We start from the raw sequence: 17,651 nt of genomic DNA, 5'->3' as shown, positions 1-17,651 counted from the left end.
GAAGGGCGGCATATAAATACATGAAATAAATAAATAAATAAATATGCTCACGGTCTCTTGTTTTCTAGCCTAATGCCTTAACCACTAGGCCAAACTGGCTCTCCTTTTTCCTTTCCTGTTTTTCAGGTTATATTGCCAGCCTGCAAAGAGGGACACCATCTTTGCCTTGTCTTCTGGCCAAGGAAAATGTGGAGTGGCTGTGATTCGAACCAGTGGCCCAGCTAGCTGTTCAGCCTTGCTCTGCATGACCGGGACAAAGAACCCACCACCTCCAAGAACAGCTACTTTACGTAGGATCTGTGATCCCAGCTCTTCTGAAATCCTGGACCGAGGCCTTGTACTATGGTTCCCAGGTTAGAATATTAAAGTAGCTAAGCATATCTGTTGTATTGATTTTTGTCCAACATTAAAGTTTATCAAGTACATAATTCTCTGATGTCTTATCAATGTTCTTCTCAACTGAATAGAAGCCTGGCTAGGTGACTCAGTGGCTAAGACGCTGAGCTTGTCGATCAGAAAGGTCGGCAATTTGGTGGTTCGAATCCCTAGTATAGGTCTCCTGTGTGAGCAGGGGGTTGGATTAGATGACCTCCAAGGTCCCTTCCAACTCTGTTACTGTGATAAAATAATTGCACCTCCCCCCTCCCAATGAAAAGGTCAGAGTTCTAATGTGAAAGCATTAGATTTTGGATATTTATTGGAAGGATCAAAGAGAGGGAAATTTTGGGTTCAACTGTGCTAATAATTCGAGAACTACCTGTATGTTATGGAGTTACTGTAAGTTGTTATAATCAGTGAAGGCTGGACCTATCAAAATGTAGAGGACTATGAAAATACATGGAAACTATTAGCAAAACATGAGCTTGATGTGGGAAAACAGGAGAGTAAGAAGTTTAAGATTGCCGCACTTTGATGCTCAGTGGTATAAAAGTGAAGAAAAGAGAATGCTATTAGGCTTTCAGCACTATATTTATTTATTTATTTATTTGTTTATATACCGCCCTTCTCCCGAAGGACTCAGGGCGGTGAACAGCCATAATAAAACAGTGTACAAAATAGAATTTAAAAGCAGATTAAAATAATTAAATCATAGGCCCAATTTAAAACTCTCATTTAAAACCAATTTTAAAACACCATTAAAACCAAATTAAAACCATTTATCCCATCAGAGTGGCTTGCTGGAATAATAGGGTCTTCACTGCATGACGGAAGGCGCGGAGGTCGGGGATCCTTCGTATGTCCAGGGGCAATTCATTCCAGAGGGCAGCCCCCCCCCACACAGAGAAGGCTCTCCCCCTGGGGGTCGCCAGTCTACATTGTTTGGCTGACGGCACCCTGAGGAGGCCCTTTCTGTGTGAGCGTACCGGTCGGTGGGAGGCAATCGGTGGCAGAATGCGGTCTTGTAGATAGCCAGGTCCTAAGCCATGGAGCGCTTTAAAGGTGGTAACCAACACCTTGAAGCGTACCCGGAAGACCACCGGGAGCCAGTGCAGCTCGTGCAAGAGAGGTGTTACGTGGGAGCGACAGATCGCCCCCATTATTACTCGCGCGGCCTCATTCTGGACCAGTTGGAGCCTCTGGGTGCTCCTCAAGGGGAGCCCCATGTAGAGAGTGTTACAATAGTCCAGATAGGAAGTGACGAAAGCGTGAGTGACTGTGCACAAGGCGTCCCGATCCAGAAAGGGTCCTTCAAAGTAGATCAGGCATTGAAACAAATACATGAGAAATATGGGAATTCTACTTCAGCTACATTATGGTAAGAGAAATTAATTCCCCTCTGTTGATTTAAAAAATTCACTATCTACTAATGATCAATATGTCTCTATTAAGTATTAGAGCCGTGATGGCGAACCTATGGCACGCGTACCAGAGGTGGCATGCAAAGCCCTCTCTGTGGGCATGTGCGCCATTGCCAGCTGATCTTCTGGTTTCCAGCACGCATGCACACCAGCCAGCTGATCTCCGGTGCGCATAAATACCAGCTGACCAGCCTGCCTCTGCTCGCTGGAAACCAGAACACCAGATAGTTGATGTGCATGCACGCGCCGGCCAGCTGGTCTTCGATTTTACGGGGCTCCGGCACTCACAAACACCAGCTGGCCGGCCTGCATGCATGCATGCGCTGAAAATCAGAAGACCATGTGGCCAGGGTGCGCATGTGTGCCCCTGCCACCTGGTCTTCTGCCAGCTAGTCTTCATGTGCGCCAGAGCCCCGGAAACTCAAAGACCAGCTGGCTGGCGTGCGCATGCGCACTGGCCACCTGGTCTTACGGTTTCTGGCACGTGCATGCAGGCCAGCCAGCTGGTCTTCGAATTTCCGGAGCTCCGGCACACGTTCCAGTTTGGACACTCGGTTTCAAAAAGGTTCGCCATCCCTGTATTAGAGCATTAGATGTTGATTAATAGTAGAATAATCCTCTTGGAAGCCAGCTTGTTCTTCCACCAGGAGGCTCTCCTGTTCCAATCAATCTCTCCACTTCTCAGTCACTCAAACACACACACACACACACACACACACACACACACACACACACACAGACGTCTGACATTGCATCACATTTGCAGTTAATTAAGCAAACCGATGAGTCTGTAATTTGTTGAATTCCCTTTTGTAAAGATGGGAATTATCATTACAAGTAAATAGGCATACAGGCATATTTATCCATAAATATAAACAGTGAAGCCAAAATTGGTGCCCACCGAGTTGAATTACTTTTAATTAACACAGGAATTGAATCATTGTGGAGCCTTTCCTGGTCTTAAATAAGCAATTCAGTTCTTATCTTCTGCAGGCAGGACCAGCCGTCAAGCTGGTAGAGGTCTTCTATAAATGGCTTTTTAGGTCCAAATATTCAACTTTTCACATTTCCTTAAAATGCTTCAGGTGGAATAATGCCATTTATATAGAATAGGGTCGTTTTTAGGATGACCTCTGGGATATGCAAAAAAAAAATAAATCCCTCCTTGGTTCTAACTGTTTGTATTAAACAATCCCCCAAATCCTTCAGAGCAGCATATCTCTTATATTTAAAAAATTGTTTTTAGAGCCACACCTTCTCTGACAGGTTCTGCAGTGATGTTATGCTCTCATTAGCTTTGTTATTTCTAATAAGCACTTTTTTGTTTGCTGTTTATGCTCAGCTGTGTTCCCATAGGGTAATAATTTTTGAATTCTTGCCCTAAATCAGGGGTGAAATCCAGCAGGTTCTGGAGAATTGGTAGCAGAAATTTTGAGTAGTTCGGAGAACTGGCAAATACCACCTTTGGCTGGCCCCAGAGTGGGGTGGGAATGAAGATTTTGCAATATCCTTCCCCCAGGAATGGAGAGGGAATGGGGATTTTGTAGTATTTCTCTGGAGTGGGGTGGGAATGGAGCTTTTGCAATATCCTTCCCCCAGGAGTGGGGAGGGAAGGGAGATTTTGCAGTATCCTTTCCCTGGAGGGGGGAGGGAATGGAGATTTTGCAGTATCCTTCCCCCAGGAGTGGGGAGAGAATGGGGATTTTGCAGTATCTTTTCCCTGGAGTGGGGTGGGAATGGAGATTTTGCCGTATCCTTCCCCTGCCATGCCCACCAAACCACACCCACCAAGCCACACCATGCCCACCAAGCCACGCCCACAGAACAGGTAGTAAAAAAATTGGATTTCACCACTGCCCCAAATTGTCACAGGAATCAAACATTCAGATGGGGTTTTAATCTACGGAGGAAGAAGGTACATGCCATGATGGTTCTGAGGAAAATTAGTGCTTACTACCAAGTTCAGTTGAAGCAACCAGTTAATGCAGCATGATCTCCCCTTGAAGGAAAACATGAAACGGAGACCTTCTACATGAGGCTACCACATGAAAGATGTCACATCTAATTAGACTGGAAGGAGGTTGTTTTTCAGACTGAACAACAACAAGTACAGATTCCAGTTGTATAGACTCTACATAGTTCAGGGATGAACGATTGAGGTTTTTTTGGTGTTCTCTGAACTTGGTTGTTTTTCTGCAGACATTTCATTACTAGGTTAGATTATCAGGGCATGGAAGAGTGATGATATCATTGAGCCTAGTAATGAAACGTCTGCAGAAGGCCACCCAAGCTCAAAGAACACCAAGGACCCAGCAATCTACAAAACAGAGCAAATTACCTGCCACAATAAAGGAATAAGTAGCATTCCTTTTGGTCCTAGCTCAGTCTGGGACTGAAATTCTGTGGGGTGATCATTTTCATTGGTGCCCTTTTTTAAAAAAAAATATTTATTTATTTATTTCTTTACAACAAAATATTTATTCACACACAGATCGGGACGGGAGCTTTACACAGTATATTAACTTCAGTCAAGATATACAAATAAAAAATAAAATCTACACTATCCTTATCCTTTTTTTATTCTATTACTCAACCAGATATACCATTGGTCCCAACATTGAAAATATACGGAATCCTTTTGATCTCTCAGAATTTTTGTTAACCTGTCAGCTTCCGCATATTCGATAATTTTTCCCAGAATCAAATCTTCAACCGGTAGGTCTTTCCCCTTCCAATGTTGAGCAAAACATATTCTTGCTGCGGTTGTGATATATGTAATCAGACACCATATATTCGTGCCTATCTTATCTGGCCTAATATTTAATAGATAATATTCTGGTTTCAATTGTAATTTATATCCCATGATTTCTAATATCCACTGGTGCAATTGGTGCCCTTTGAAATGCATAGATTTCATTCTGTTTATTTATTTGTACTATTGATATTTCTATGCTACTCCACTCCAGATGGTTCTGGAGCAATCTGCAGCAAAAATAAGGATTAAAATAACAGACCAACAAAAAACCACAATGACACAATCCGAGAGAGAAAGGGGAGGAGGGAGGGAGAGAGAGAAAGAGAGAGAGTGTGTCTTTCCAAATCTCGATGGAGAAATTCATTTTGGAGCAGGTGATCTGCAGCATAAGCAGGTCGTAAGCCATGCAGGGCTTTACAAGTAAGAAATTTAGTGTCTTGAACTGCACTTGGAAACTGATTAGCAGCTAATGCAGTTCCAAATGTAGAGGAGTCAAGCGAAACATGTTCATCACTGCCTGGCCACTGCATGCTGAATCACTGTAAGCTTCCAGAGGTTCTTCAAGGGCAGCTGCGTGTAGACCAATACCTTAATTGCTATAGTCCAATTAAGGTATTGGCTGGAGCAGCATGGTAGCCTAGTGGTGAAGATGCTTGCCTCCCATTCGGAAGGTTGAGAGCTCAATCCTAGGTAGTGAACAGATGTTTCTCTCTCAGGGTACAAAGAGAAAATTTAACTCCAGCTGTCTGCAATTAGTAAGTTCGAATCTTGCCAGGCTCAAGGTTGACTCAGCCTTCCATCCTTTCTAAGGTAGGTAAATTGAGGACCCAGTTTGTGAGGGCAATAAACTGACTTTGTAAAAATATACAAAAGTATGAAGGCTATTGCTTAACGCATTGTAAGCCGCCCTGAGTCTCTGGAGAAGGGCGGCATATAAATCAAATTTAAAAAAAAATCTGCTGCAAACTTTGTGTAGGTGTCAGGAAGGGCATCCGGCCAGTAAAAGGGGTTTTTTCTTTTAAATGCCTTTGACGAGCCGCACGATCATCAGAGGCTTTTTTTTTTTACTTTTAAAAGCATTTTTTCGGCCATAGTTGTAGAAAAAATGCTTTTAAACGTAAAAAAAAAGCCTCTGATGATTGTGCGGCTCAGCTGGACATGGGGGCGGGGGGGCGGGGATGTTTGCTACCGGTTCTCTGAACCACCCGCTTCCATTGCTACCGGATCGGGCGATCCGGTTCGAACCGGGAGCATTTCACCCCTGGTTTATACACATTAGATTGTAGACTGGCAATTAGTCTTGCCCTGTTGATTTGCAAATCTGGTAGCAATTGATGGGACTTGGCAGGAGGGATTCCCATGTGTTTAGGCCTTTGTTTGGTTCAGGTGACATATTTTCCTTTGTTTCCTTTAATGACTCATTTCTTTCTTATCTGTCTCCCAAAGGGATCTTTTAAACAAGATTCCTGGCTTTTTGTCCACCCTGCTTATGTGCCTGCTTCATCTTAGGTATGGCAGTTTAAGCCTCAGCTAACAGTACCATATTCCATTGCCCATTTCCTGCTCTCTCATTATCTTTGATTAGCCTGTTAAGCCTTTGAAAGCAATTTTTGAGATTGATCTGAAGGTTGAGCAAATTTACACTCCAAAACAGAAACCAAAAGCAAGCAAGAAAGGAAATCTCTTTCCTTCCAAGAAAGGTCTTCAAATCTTTAGAAAGGGAAAACACAAATGGAAAAATTGCTTAAGCTGGTAAAACCAGTTTGAAGAAAATATAAAGAGAGTATATTTTTCTCCTCTTACAACATCAGAAGTCAGTGTCTATGGAGATTCTCAGTCGTCCAGGTCATGGCTGTCTCAAAGGTGCTTTTTCAAAAGGCAACTGGACTTTGTTTTTCCTTGAAGACATTTTGTTTTTCATTTAAGAAGCTTCTTCAGGAAAAACAAAGTCCAATTGCCTTTTGAAAAAGCACCTTTGGGACCATCGGAAGTCGGTGTTTTCTTATCAGATTGTTTAGAGATGGATTCAAGATGTGTGAAATTATTTTTTTTACCCAATGTGGTTAAATCATTGCCAGAGGATATGTTTTTGATCACTGACTTAAAAAGTCCCATCATCCATCTGAATGTGTCATTACCAATGGTGGGATTCAGCTGGTCCAGACCGGTTCGGGCGAAGCGGTAGTAGCGACCTGCGGGTTGGCCCACCCGGACCGCCCACCTGCCCAGGCGTAATCCCATCCTATATCACTGTTGTTTGTGATGCCCCACGCATGTGCAGATGGCGCGTATGAGCGAATTGCTGTGTTGTTTGATGTCGGACGCATGTGTGGATAGCGCATGTGAGCAAATTGCCCTGTTCTGTGACGCCACACGCATGCGCGTATGGCGCACGCAGGTTCACATTTCCGGTGCTGGGTGAACCTTTTGTTACAGTATCTGAAGCCCACGTCTGGTCATTACTGTCTGAATGACTTAAGCCAAGATAGTCTAAAGTTGCAGACTTTAAACCTTGCAGATCGAGGACAGTCTATTTTTGAATACCCATCACGGACACTTTTATGAAGTGCGTATCATGATACAAAAAAGATGCTGAGGCCCTAGAAAAAGAGTGCAGAGAAGAGCAACAAAGATAATAAGGGCTCTGGAGGCTAAATCATACAACGAACGATTAAGAGAACTAGGTATGTTTAGTCTGACAAAGAGAAGTCTTAAGGATGACATGACAAATCTATCTCAGCATCTACTTCTGTCCTACTATCGCAGCACGATTGAGTGTGTCCTGACATACGGCATTCATGCATGATATGGGAGCAGCTCTGTAGCGGACAAAAAAGCTTTACAGAGAATCATTAAAACTGCCCAGAATATAATCGGGCTCCAGCTACCAGCCCTGGACGACATCTTCGAATCTCGCTGTTTGAGGAAGTTGCATAACATTCTCAGAGACTCTTCCCATCCTGCTTACAATCTTTTTGGACTGTTGCCTTCTGGCAGAAGACACAGAACAATTAAAACTCGGACCACACATTTTCTGAATAGTTTTTATCCCAGAGCTATAATTTAACTCAACAATGAACTAAAGGGCCACCATCAGTGAGCTGTTGGACAGCACTTGGTCTGCTGTATGGATGTTTTGGTGGTGACGATGACAATAAAGTTGTTGTTGTTGTTGCTATTATTATTATTATTATTATTATTATTATTATTATTATTATTATTATTATTAGCCATCTTCTAATACCTGAAGTGCTGTCTCAAGAAAAAGGGCATTGATGTATTCTCCATACCAGGGGTCTCCAACCTTGGCAACTTTAAGACTTGTGGATTTCAATTCCGAGAACCCTTGGAGTTGAAGTCCACAAGTCTTAAAGTTGGCAATGTTGGAGACCCCTGGTCCATACCACATGAAGGCAGAATAAGAAGCAATGGGTGGAAGCTCTTCAGAGAGAGATCCAACCTGGAAATAAGGAGGAATTTCCTGACAGAACGATTAACGAATGGATCAGCTTGCCAACCTGAGCTGTAGGTGCTCCATCGCTGGAGATTTTCAAGAAAAGATTGGAGATCCATTTATCTGGGATGATATAAGGACTCTTGTCTTGGGCAGAAGGTTGAATTAGAAGACTTCCAAGGTCCGTTCCAGCCCTATGATTCTAAGTTTCTAAGTTTCTTCAGCCACCAGAAAAACTCCCTTGAACTCTGTTAAGGGATGAAGCAGAAGCCTCCCTCTGAGGAACTGAATGGACCTTGTAATTTATTGAGTTAATTCCAACTTTGTTCTTTTTCTTCAGGACCAGGTAGTTTCACAGGTGAGGACAGTGTTGAGTTCCATGTGCATGGCGGCCCAGCTGTGGTGAGTGGCGTCTTGAATGCTTTGGGTGAGTCTTTCAACATATTGGCTAATTCTTCTTTCCCAACCATTTTTAGAGGTACAAGGGAAGGTTTACTGGGGAAGCAGTAAAGGATCCCAGTGGAAAGTCTCTTCTGGATTTCAGGTGCACTTCCTGAGCTGCGGTTTGCTGAACCCGGAGAATTCACCAAACGGGCCTTCCAGAACGGCAAGCTAGACCTCACAGCAGCTGAAGGCCTAGGAGACCTGATTCATGCTGAGACGGAAGGGCAGCGTCGGCAGGCCTTACGTCAGATGGACGGGGAATTGGGTCAGCTCTATCAGCGTTGGACTGACACCCTCACGAAGGCAAGGAGCAAGGCTGGGTGTATGTGTGTATTTAGAAGTCTTAGAAACCAGAACATCTCAGTTTATTTGTTTATTGAATTTATATGCTGCCCGCCTTGCTATTCAAAGCGCCTCTGGGTGGCTTATAATGTAGTAAAAATAGAAATACAAAAACGATTATTAATACAGGTAGTCCTTGACTTATGACCACAACTGAGCCCAAAATTTCCATTGCTAACCAAGACAGTTAAATAAGTTTTGCCCCCATTTTACGACCTTCATTGCCATAGTTGTTAAGTGAATCACTGCTGTGGTTAAATTAGTAACATTAAATTAGTTAAATGAATTTGATTTCTCCATTGACTTTGCTTGTCAGAAGGTCGCAATTGTGATCCAATGATCCTGGGATACCGCAGCTGTCATAAATACATGCCAGTTGCCAAGCATCTGAATTTTGATCATGTAACCACAGAGATACTGCAATGGACATAAGCAGTGGTGAAATCCAATTTTTTTTACTACCAGTTCTGTGGGCGTGGCTTGGTGGGCATGGTGTGGCTTGGTGGGTGGAGAAGGATACTGCAAAATCTCCATTCCCACCCCATTCCAGGGGAAGGATACTGCAAAATCTCCATTCCCACCCCACTCCAGGGGAAGGATACTGCAAAATCTCCATTCCCACCCCACTCTGGGGCCAGCCAGAGGTGACATTTGCTGGTTCTCCGAACTACTTAAAATTTCCGCTACCGGTTCTCCAGAACCTGTCAGAACCTGCTGGATTTCACCCTGGACATAAGCATGATTGACTTTTCAAGTGAGTCATAACATGGCCAGAGTAGGATAGCCTTTGTTTGGCAATCTTGGCTACAGGTTGTTAAAGCAGCAGGCTAGAAAATGAAGACCCTGAGTTCAAGTCCTGCCTTAAGCATGAAAGCCAGCTAGCTGGGTGACTTTGGGCCAGTCACTCTCTCTCAACCCAACTTACCTCACAGGGTTGTTGTGGGAAAAATAGGAGGAAGGTGTGTTGGATATTATTTACAGCCCTGAGTTATTTGTAAAAATAATAAAAGTCGGTATAAACAAACAAACTAACAAACAAACAAACAAACAAACTGGAAGGTGCTTTCCTAGCTGTGAAGTCCTAGTCCCCATTTATGGTTAAATGTCTTATGCAAACCCAATCAGCTGCGAATAAACAAACTACCATAGCACAGTGCACGTACTCAGTTCACACAAACGTCTTCCTCATAAATCTCTCAGCCTGTCTAATTGTTTTTAATGTTCCAAAATGCTCTATTGGTCCATTACAACATCTGAACTTGTCCAGATGCTAACATTAGCAGAGCAGGCCTTTTTAAAAAAATCTGGCAAGTATGAGAAGATCTTCTCATTTTGTTCTCCCTCTGCCTGCCTTTAAAAAGACAGCCAAAAAAACACATTTTAGTTCCTCAGGCTTTTAACTGTTGGCAACTGTGCATTGCTTTTAATTTCTGTTTTTGATGTTATTTTGGATTCTCTGTTGAAGTTATTGTTAGTATTTAAGAAGAAAGGAGTGAGATCAATCAATAGCTGGCATTGCCCAAGCCTGTCTGAGATACCACATTTCCGCAAACTTTGCTCAGAAATGGAATGGAAATCACTGCACAACATAGGTAGTCTTTGACTTACGACTACAATTAAGCCCAAAATTTCTGTTGTTAAGTGAGACATTTGTTAAATGAGTTTTGCCCCATTTTATGACCTTTCTTGCCACAGTTGTTAAGTGGATCACTGCAGTTGATAAATTAGTAACCTGGTTGTTAAGTGAATCTGGCTTCCCCATTGGCTTTGCTTGTCAGAAGGTCGCAAAAGGTGATCACATGACCCTGGGATGTGGCAACCGTCATAAATATGAACCAGTTGCCAAGCATCTGAATTTTGATCACATGACCATGGGGATGTTGCAAAGGTCGAAACTCTGAAAAATTGTCATAAGTCACATTTTTCAGTGCCGTCTTAACTTTGAACAGTCACTAAATGAATTGTTGTAAGTCAAGGACTACCTTTAGTTCTCCAGAAACAAAAGGTCCAAATTTGTTCTTTTCGGGGGAGGGGTGGACATGGATTTTGCGTGCCCACACCCATAATTCAATGTGCCCCGAACCCCCCAGGCTCCCCCTGCTTTTGGCATGTGATGGCACGCTGGGCCGAGTACACCTGTTTTTTGCCCTCCCTAGGCTCCAGAGGCTTTCTTGGAGCCTGGGGAGGGCGAAAACGGCCTTCCCCACCCCCTCAGAGGCCTTCCGACTGGAAATGGCTCATTTGCCGACTTCCGGTGGGACTGGAAGGCCCATTTTTCACTCTTCCCAGGCTCCAGAGCCTTTCTAGGAGCCTGGGGAGGGCAAAAACGGTCCTCCCGGAGGCTGGGAATAGCCCATTTGCCAACTTCCAGTGGGCCTGGAAGGCCCGAAAATCAGCTGGCAGAGCTGTGCTCGCGTGCCCACTGATATGGCTCCGCGTGCCATAGGTTTGCCATCACGGCTTTAGGAAGAGTGCAGAGAAGAGCAACAAAGATGATTATGGGACCGGAGGCTAAAACATTTAAAGAACGGTTGCTGGAATTGGGTATGTCTAGTTTAATGAAAAGAAGAACTAGGAGTGACATGGTAGCTGTGTTCCAATATCTCAGGGGCTGTCACAATTTTCCAAAGCACCTGAAGGCAGGACAATAAGCAATGGGTGGAAACTAATCAAGGAGAGAAGCAACCTAGAACTAAGGAGGAATTTCCTGACAGTTAGTACAATTAATCAGTGGAGCAGCTTGTCTCCCGGAGTTGAGAGGGCTCCATCGTAAGAGGTTTTCAAGAAAAAAGTGGATAACTATTTTTCCATGATGATATAAGGATTCCTGCCTTGGGCAGAGGGTTGGACTAGGAGACCTTCAAGGTCCTCTCCAACCTTAGGTGCTGCTACTCACTTCATGCATTGTGTGACTAAGCTGATGTAGGAGGTCATATCAGTTCATAAAACTTTATGCCTTTTAATAGAATTAGCCCGTCAGAAAAAGCACTATCAGACTCATTTATTAGATTAGACTATTACTCATTTATATGGAACAGTCATCAAATATTCCATAAATATTTAAACATCCTTTCTCTGCAGCCTTCTCCCCCTCCTCCTCTTTTTCCCCTGAAGAAAAATAGCTCTGAGTCCTTTTCTTCTGCAGACCCTGGCTCACCTGGAGGCCTACATTGACTTCAGTGAAGATGACAATATTGAGGACGATGTCCTTGCTCAAGGTGGGTCTTCCTTCTGCTCGGGTGTGTTTGTGTGTATGTGTCCTCAGGGTGTGGTCAAAAACGGCAAGATGTCAGCCACAGCGGCACAATCCAAGCAGCATCTACCCTGTTTCCCCCAAAATAAGACATCCCCTGATAATAAGCCCAATCAGGCTTTTGAGCGCATGGCAATAAGGCCAAGTGCTTATTTCACGGTTCAAAAAAATATAAGACAGGGTGTTATTTTTGGGAAAACATGATATTTACGTGACACACATAAAAAGCAACCAGAGTTTCAGTAACTCAGTTGTGGCAATCCCCTTGAGTTTTTTAATCACTCCTTGCACATACCTGCTACCACCCCTGCATTTGTTCTTTTCTTTTTCTTTGGAAATCACTGTTAGAAACTCACTGAGGCCAAGCTGCCTTTTGGTGAACACGCTCCAGGAAATCCCAAAAGTTTTTTTGAAAAGGCAACTAACTAGACTTCCTTGTTTTTTTTTTCCTTGAAGGCATTTTACTTCTCATCCAAGAAGCTTCTTCAGTTCTGGCTGAAGGATAGGGAATTCCCCACCATTCAGCCAGAACTGAAGAAGCTCCTTGGATGAAAAGTGAAATGTCTTCAAGGGAGAAAACAGAAAAACCAAGGAAGTCCAGTTGATTTTTGAAAAGCACCTTTGGGATAACCATGACCTGGATGATGGAGAATCTCCATAGACACGAGCTCCAGAGGATTTCTTGCAAGATCCTAGTTCTCCAAAACAGTGGCAAGGAGGGAAAGAAGTCAAGGATGGAGGAAGGGATGGTCAACGCATCCACCATGATGGTCTTTTTTTCCCCATAGTGGAAAACGCTGTCAAGGAATTGGAGAAGGAACTGAGGGAGCATTTGCAAGATGGTCGCCGCGGGCAGAGGCTGAGGGATGGGGTCCACGTAGTCATTGCAGGACCTGCTAATGCTGGGAAGAGCAGCCTTCTCAACCAGTTGTGTGAGTAGCACCGGGGGGCATGTGAAATGGTGGAATCGGTGGGTGGGTAGTCAGAGAGTAGTCAAGGAATGAAGGCAGGAATCTTTCAGGATTTTGCCGAAAGGTTCATCAATCACCTTTTCAGAGAAACCTTCTCAAAACCCTGAACAACAAATCTGAGACCATCAACACAAAGGAATAGTTACTGCATGAGCTCTCTGAAGGCCGTGATCATGTTTTAATTTTGCCATTATTTCATTAACTTTTCCAACAAATTTGCTGATCTGATGGGTGATTTTTAATTGGGAGATTTTAATTGATTATTTTAGTAGCTATTTTTATTGTTTTTATTGTTTTAATTCCTGTGAGCCGCCCCGAGTCCTTTGGGAGAAGGGCGGCATATAAGTATAAGAAATAAATAAATTAATTAACAGAACAAATTGAAACAGTAGAATGAATGAATGAATGAATGAATGAATGAATGATAAAGAAAGAAAGAAAGAAAGAAAGAAAGAAAGAAAGAAAGAAAGAAAGAAAGAACGAACGAACGAACGAACCGGAGAAAAATCACAAAATACAAAGTCCTGCAAATAGAACGATTGTGGCAGAAGAAAGCAAAGATAGTACCAATAGTAATAGACACCTTGGGTGCAATTCTAAAACAACTGGGGCACCATTTGAACACCATTGGCAGTGACAAAAATCCCCATTGGTCCATTGCAAAGGGCAGCTTTACTTGGAACAACTTACATCCTGCAACAGTACTTTTAACACCATTAAACAACAACAGCTGCCCATCCCAGGTCCTTCAGAAAGACTCCATAGGTGGAAAAAAATGCCCAATCCTGTCTAAACATCTGACTATCTAATGTCAGAGATGTCAAACTTATGGCATCACGGTGGCATCACGTGGCATATCAGGACTTTTTTCTTCTTCACTAAACTGGGCGTGGGCATGGCCAGTGCGTGACCCATCCGGCCCACAGGCCAGGAGTTTGACAGCCCTGCTCTATGTGACCAACCATAATAATAAAAAAAATTCCATATCATGGTCTAAAGTAACAAACACAACATCTATCTAAATCTTCCTAATCGTCATTTTTAAAATCAATTTTAATTCCTGAATTATCCCATAACACCCTTTTGGCATTGAAAAACAATCAAAATCCAGTTTTTCAGAAACAGCATACTACACTTTTTAATTGATGTAACACTGACAGAATTGCGTATCACGGCTGCAGTTTTGTTTGAATACCCTTTCCCTTCTCAACAACGCATGAAATTCTAAATACTCAAATCTGTATCTTTGTATATACTGTATGTCTTCTGTTGTAGTGAAAAGTTCAGGGTCCTTTCCCCGATCTGTTAATTTTGTTTAATAATAGAGCATGTAAAAGATTCCCCCAGGAAAATAATATTGTTAAGACTATTAACAATACTACGATTTGTTCTGAAACAATTCAAGGAAATAAAACAACAACAAGGAAGTCCACTTTAAAAACACTACTGTCCTTGGAGTAACAAAGAGCAATCCTAAGATAACATTAGCAATGTTACACAAAACTATTAAAAAAGAATAAGAAATTATAAGCAAAAAAAAAATTTTTTTTTAAAGCATGAAATAAGAAAAAGAAAAGGACATCTAATTAAAGGCATTTTACACTGATACCATTCACAGTATTTCTCTGAGATGTTGAGACTCTAGAAAAAGTGCATAGAAGAGCAACAAAGAAGATTAGAGGACTGGAGGCTGAAACATAAAGAACGATTGCAGGAATTGGGAATGTCTAGTTTAATGAAAAGAAGGACTAGGGGAGACATGATAGCAGTGCTCCAATATCTCAGGGGCTGCCACAAAGAAGAGGGAGTCAAGCTATTCTCCAAAGCACCTGAGGGCAGGACAAGAAGCAACAGATGGAAACTAATCAAGGAGAGAAGCAACCTAGAACTAAGAAGAAATTTCCTGACAATTAGAACAATTAATCAGGAGGATAACTTACCTCCAGGACTTGTGAATGCCCCAACACTGGACGTTTTTAAGAAGAGATTGGACAACCATTTGTCTGAAATGGTATAGGGTTTCCTGCTGGAGCAGGGAGTTGGACTAGAAGACCTCCACGGTCCCTTCTGACTCTGTTATTCTATATATTCTATATATTTTCATTCCTTTCTACTTTTACAAACCATTCTTGCTTCCATTACAGGTACAGCCTGCTTCATACACTGACTTTTATTCTTTGAGCTACTCAGCTCTTTGAAAGTTCCTTGGTGCTCTCTGAGTTTAGTTATTTTCTTGTAGACATTTCATTACCCAAAGTAACATCTTCAGTGCTAGTATACAAGAAAACAACTAAGCTCAGGGAGCATCAAAAGACCCCTCAATTCATCCCTGAGCTACAAATGTTCTCCTTTATAATGTTCTCCTTTATTGGTACTCATCTCTGACAACTGTTTCCGAACACAGGTCTACGGTTCTTCTGAAAGCCCAAGCCACAAGGAAAATGGTCAACCCATCTATTAGTCTTCTGCAAGACAGACAAACCTCTGTCCAAAAATAGTCTGGCTGATAGGCTGGTGGAATAGAAAAGGAATATCAGGTGGAAATCTTGGGGGTCCTCCAGCCCAGAGAATTTTGATAGTTGACATCCACACATTTAAGAGTGATAAAGGGTGAAAAACACTGCATCCTGCCAGCTGGGCTATTTTTTAGATGGAGTGAGCTGCTTTACTGTTCTTCTAGTCTTAGGTTAGAAAGAGAAACTACAGGACTCTTAACTTTCTCAACCGCGTAAATGTCCCAAATCAGTAAACGTTGCAAGGGAATATACTAGCAAATGGCCATAGCACTCAAACCTATCTCATGGGGTGAGCTACACTGGTAAATGCAATTTATATACCCTGTTTCCCCAAAAATAAGACATCCCCTGATAATAAGCCCAATCGGGCTTTTGAGCGCATGCTCTAAAATAAGCCTTCCCACGAAAATAAGCTCTCCCCAAAGATATTTAAACACAGAGCTGGAAATCAGGTAAGACGCCCCAAAATAATAAGACCTCCCCGAAAATAAAGCCAAGCACTTATTTCGGGGTTCAAAAAAATATAAGACAGGGTCTTATTTTCAGGGAAACACGGTATTACCCAAACTGCTGTCTATTTGTAACATTCGACTAGCCAAAATAGTGGATCATACAGCAGCAATGTCTGAATCAGAGTATCCCAAGTATGCTAACTTAAAGAATATGTACAAATCCAGGACCCATTACTTCTACGGAATTAAAATTTTAAGACTCTTCAGGCCACCAATTATATTTGCAAACTTGTGGCCACTGCAATGCTGTCGCAGTCAGGTGACACTCTCTGCCTGCTTACCACAAGCAAAGTCATTGGAGAAACTGGAAGGAAACTGAAAGTCATTTGCCTGTGTTTATCTCTTTAGATAAATAAATATTGACAAAGGACGAGCCAATGGATCATTGGTTGTCTAGTTCAGGGGTCTCCAACCTTGGCAACTTTAAGCCTGGCGGACTTCAACTCCCAGAATTCCTCAGCCAGCAAAGCAAAGCTGGTCTAGTGAATTATTAAAAATCCTAGGCAGGTAAAGGCAAGCTGTCAGACAGGAAAGATATTTTTTAAGGAACTGAAATCCTCTCCACTGCACGTCAGAGGAAGGTTCATTTGGACAGAATATTAAAGGTCAACATGACTATGCTATGAGAATATTTACCAAAGCACGAACAAACCAATAATATGCAAAGCAAATGCATTTTCACCCAAGGCGCGTTAACAACCTTTCCCTGTTGTTCCTTCTTGCCCTTTTGCAGAGACTCATTTTAATTCACTTTGTGTTATTCTGTTAACAGTCAAGGAGAGTTCGCTTTTATTTGTTTAAACTGGTTTAGGGAGGGTGGTTTCCAGATGCTGGAAACATCTTTAAAGTGTCCTTCACAAAAATGTTTGTTTATTGGCTTTAAGGGAGATTCTAGCTATATTGGACTTTTTAATGTTATGACAACCACTTATGGTTCAGGAAACTCTTAATGGCTGGGATTCCCAATACATGGATATTCCCTCACAGCTTATCTTTTCCCCAATGTTATTTTAAATTAAAAAAAAAAAAAACTATCTAGAAGGAAATGAGCATGCTGCAAAACAAATCAGAATAATACGGTATTTATTTCCAACAATCACATATGAAGTCTCCACAGGGGTTTTGGGAATTTAGAGTCTACACTTAGGGCTTGGATTAGTTTATGTAACCTAACCAAGATAGCTAAAACTTAGCAGCCTCAGACAAGATGCTGCACTTAAGTGAATGTATTTGTTCCTTAGAATTATATCATTCTTTAGGAGTTTGTTTAAGGGGGTACCATAGCCTCTTCCTCCAATTTTTCTGATTGCAATCTTGGGACAGAAGTTGGGCTGAGAGAAACTGACTGGCATACAATCACCCAATGAATTTTGGTAGATGAGGGTGGATTAGACCTGGATCTTGCTGGACCTGGTTCAACATTGTTACACTGCTATATCACTGGATCTCTAAAGAGAACCTTTTTTATCTTGTGTTTCAGGTATTGGCTTAGAATGTTGGTGTATCCGGACAATTGGTCTCCAAAGTTGGCAACTTTAAGACTTGTGAACTTCAGCTCCCCAAATTTCCTAACCAGCATGGCTGGCTGAGGAATTCTAGAATTGA

At 42.3% G+C, this 17,651-nt stretch overlaps 1 protein-coding gene across 1 annotated transcript in view; it reads left to right on the top strand.

Annotated features, from left to right (window-relative positions):
• The window catches only part of GTPBP3 (GTP binding protein 3, mitochondrial), a 30,443-nt gene that overhangs the window by 2,767 nt on the left and 10,025 nt on the right, over nucleotides 1-17,651 (top strand). Inside the window, exons 2-6 of the mRNA XM_034437642.3 lie at nucleotides 127-353; nucleotides 8,349-8,435; nucleotides 8,553-8,755; nucleotides 11,940-12,012; nucleotides 12,836-12,979. Coding sequence (XP_034293533.2) covers nucleotides 127-353; nucleotides 8,349-8,435; nucleotides 8,553-8,755; nucleotides 11,940-12,012; nucleotides 12,836-12,979 — 734 coding nt within the window. The remainder of the gene's footprint in view (nucleotides 1-126; nucleotides 354-8,348; nucleotides 8,436-8,552; nucleotides 8,756-11,939; nucleotides 12,013-12,835; nucleotides 12,980-17,651) is intronic.

Source organism: Pantherophis guttatus, chromosome 1, assembly GCF_059756535.1.
Source record: "Pantherophis guttatus breed Tessera chromosome 1, ASM5975653v1, whole genome shotgun sequence".
In the NCBI taxonomy this organism is placed as follows: Eukaryota; Metazoa; Chordata; class Lepidosauria; order Squamata; family Colubridae; genus Pantherophis; species Pantherophis guttatus.
This window is presented reverse-complemented; position numbering and strand designations above follow the sequence as displayed.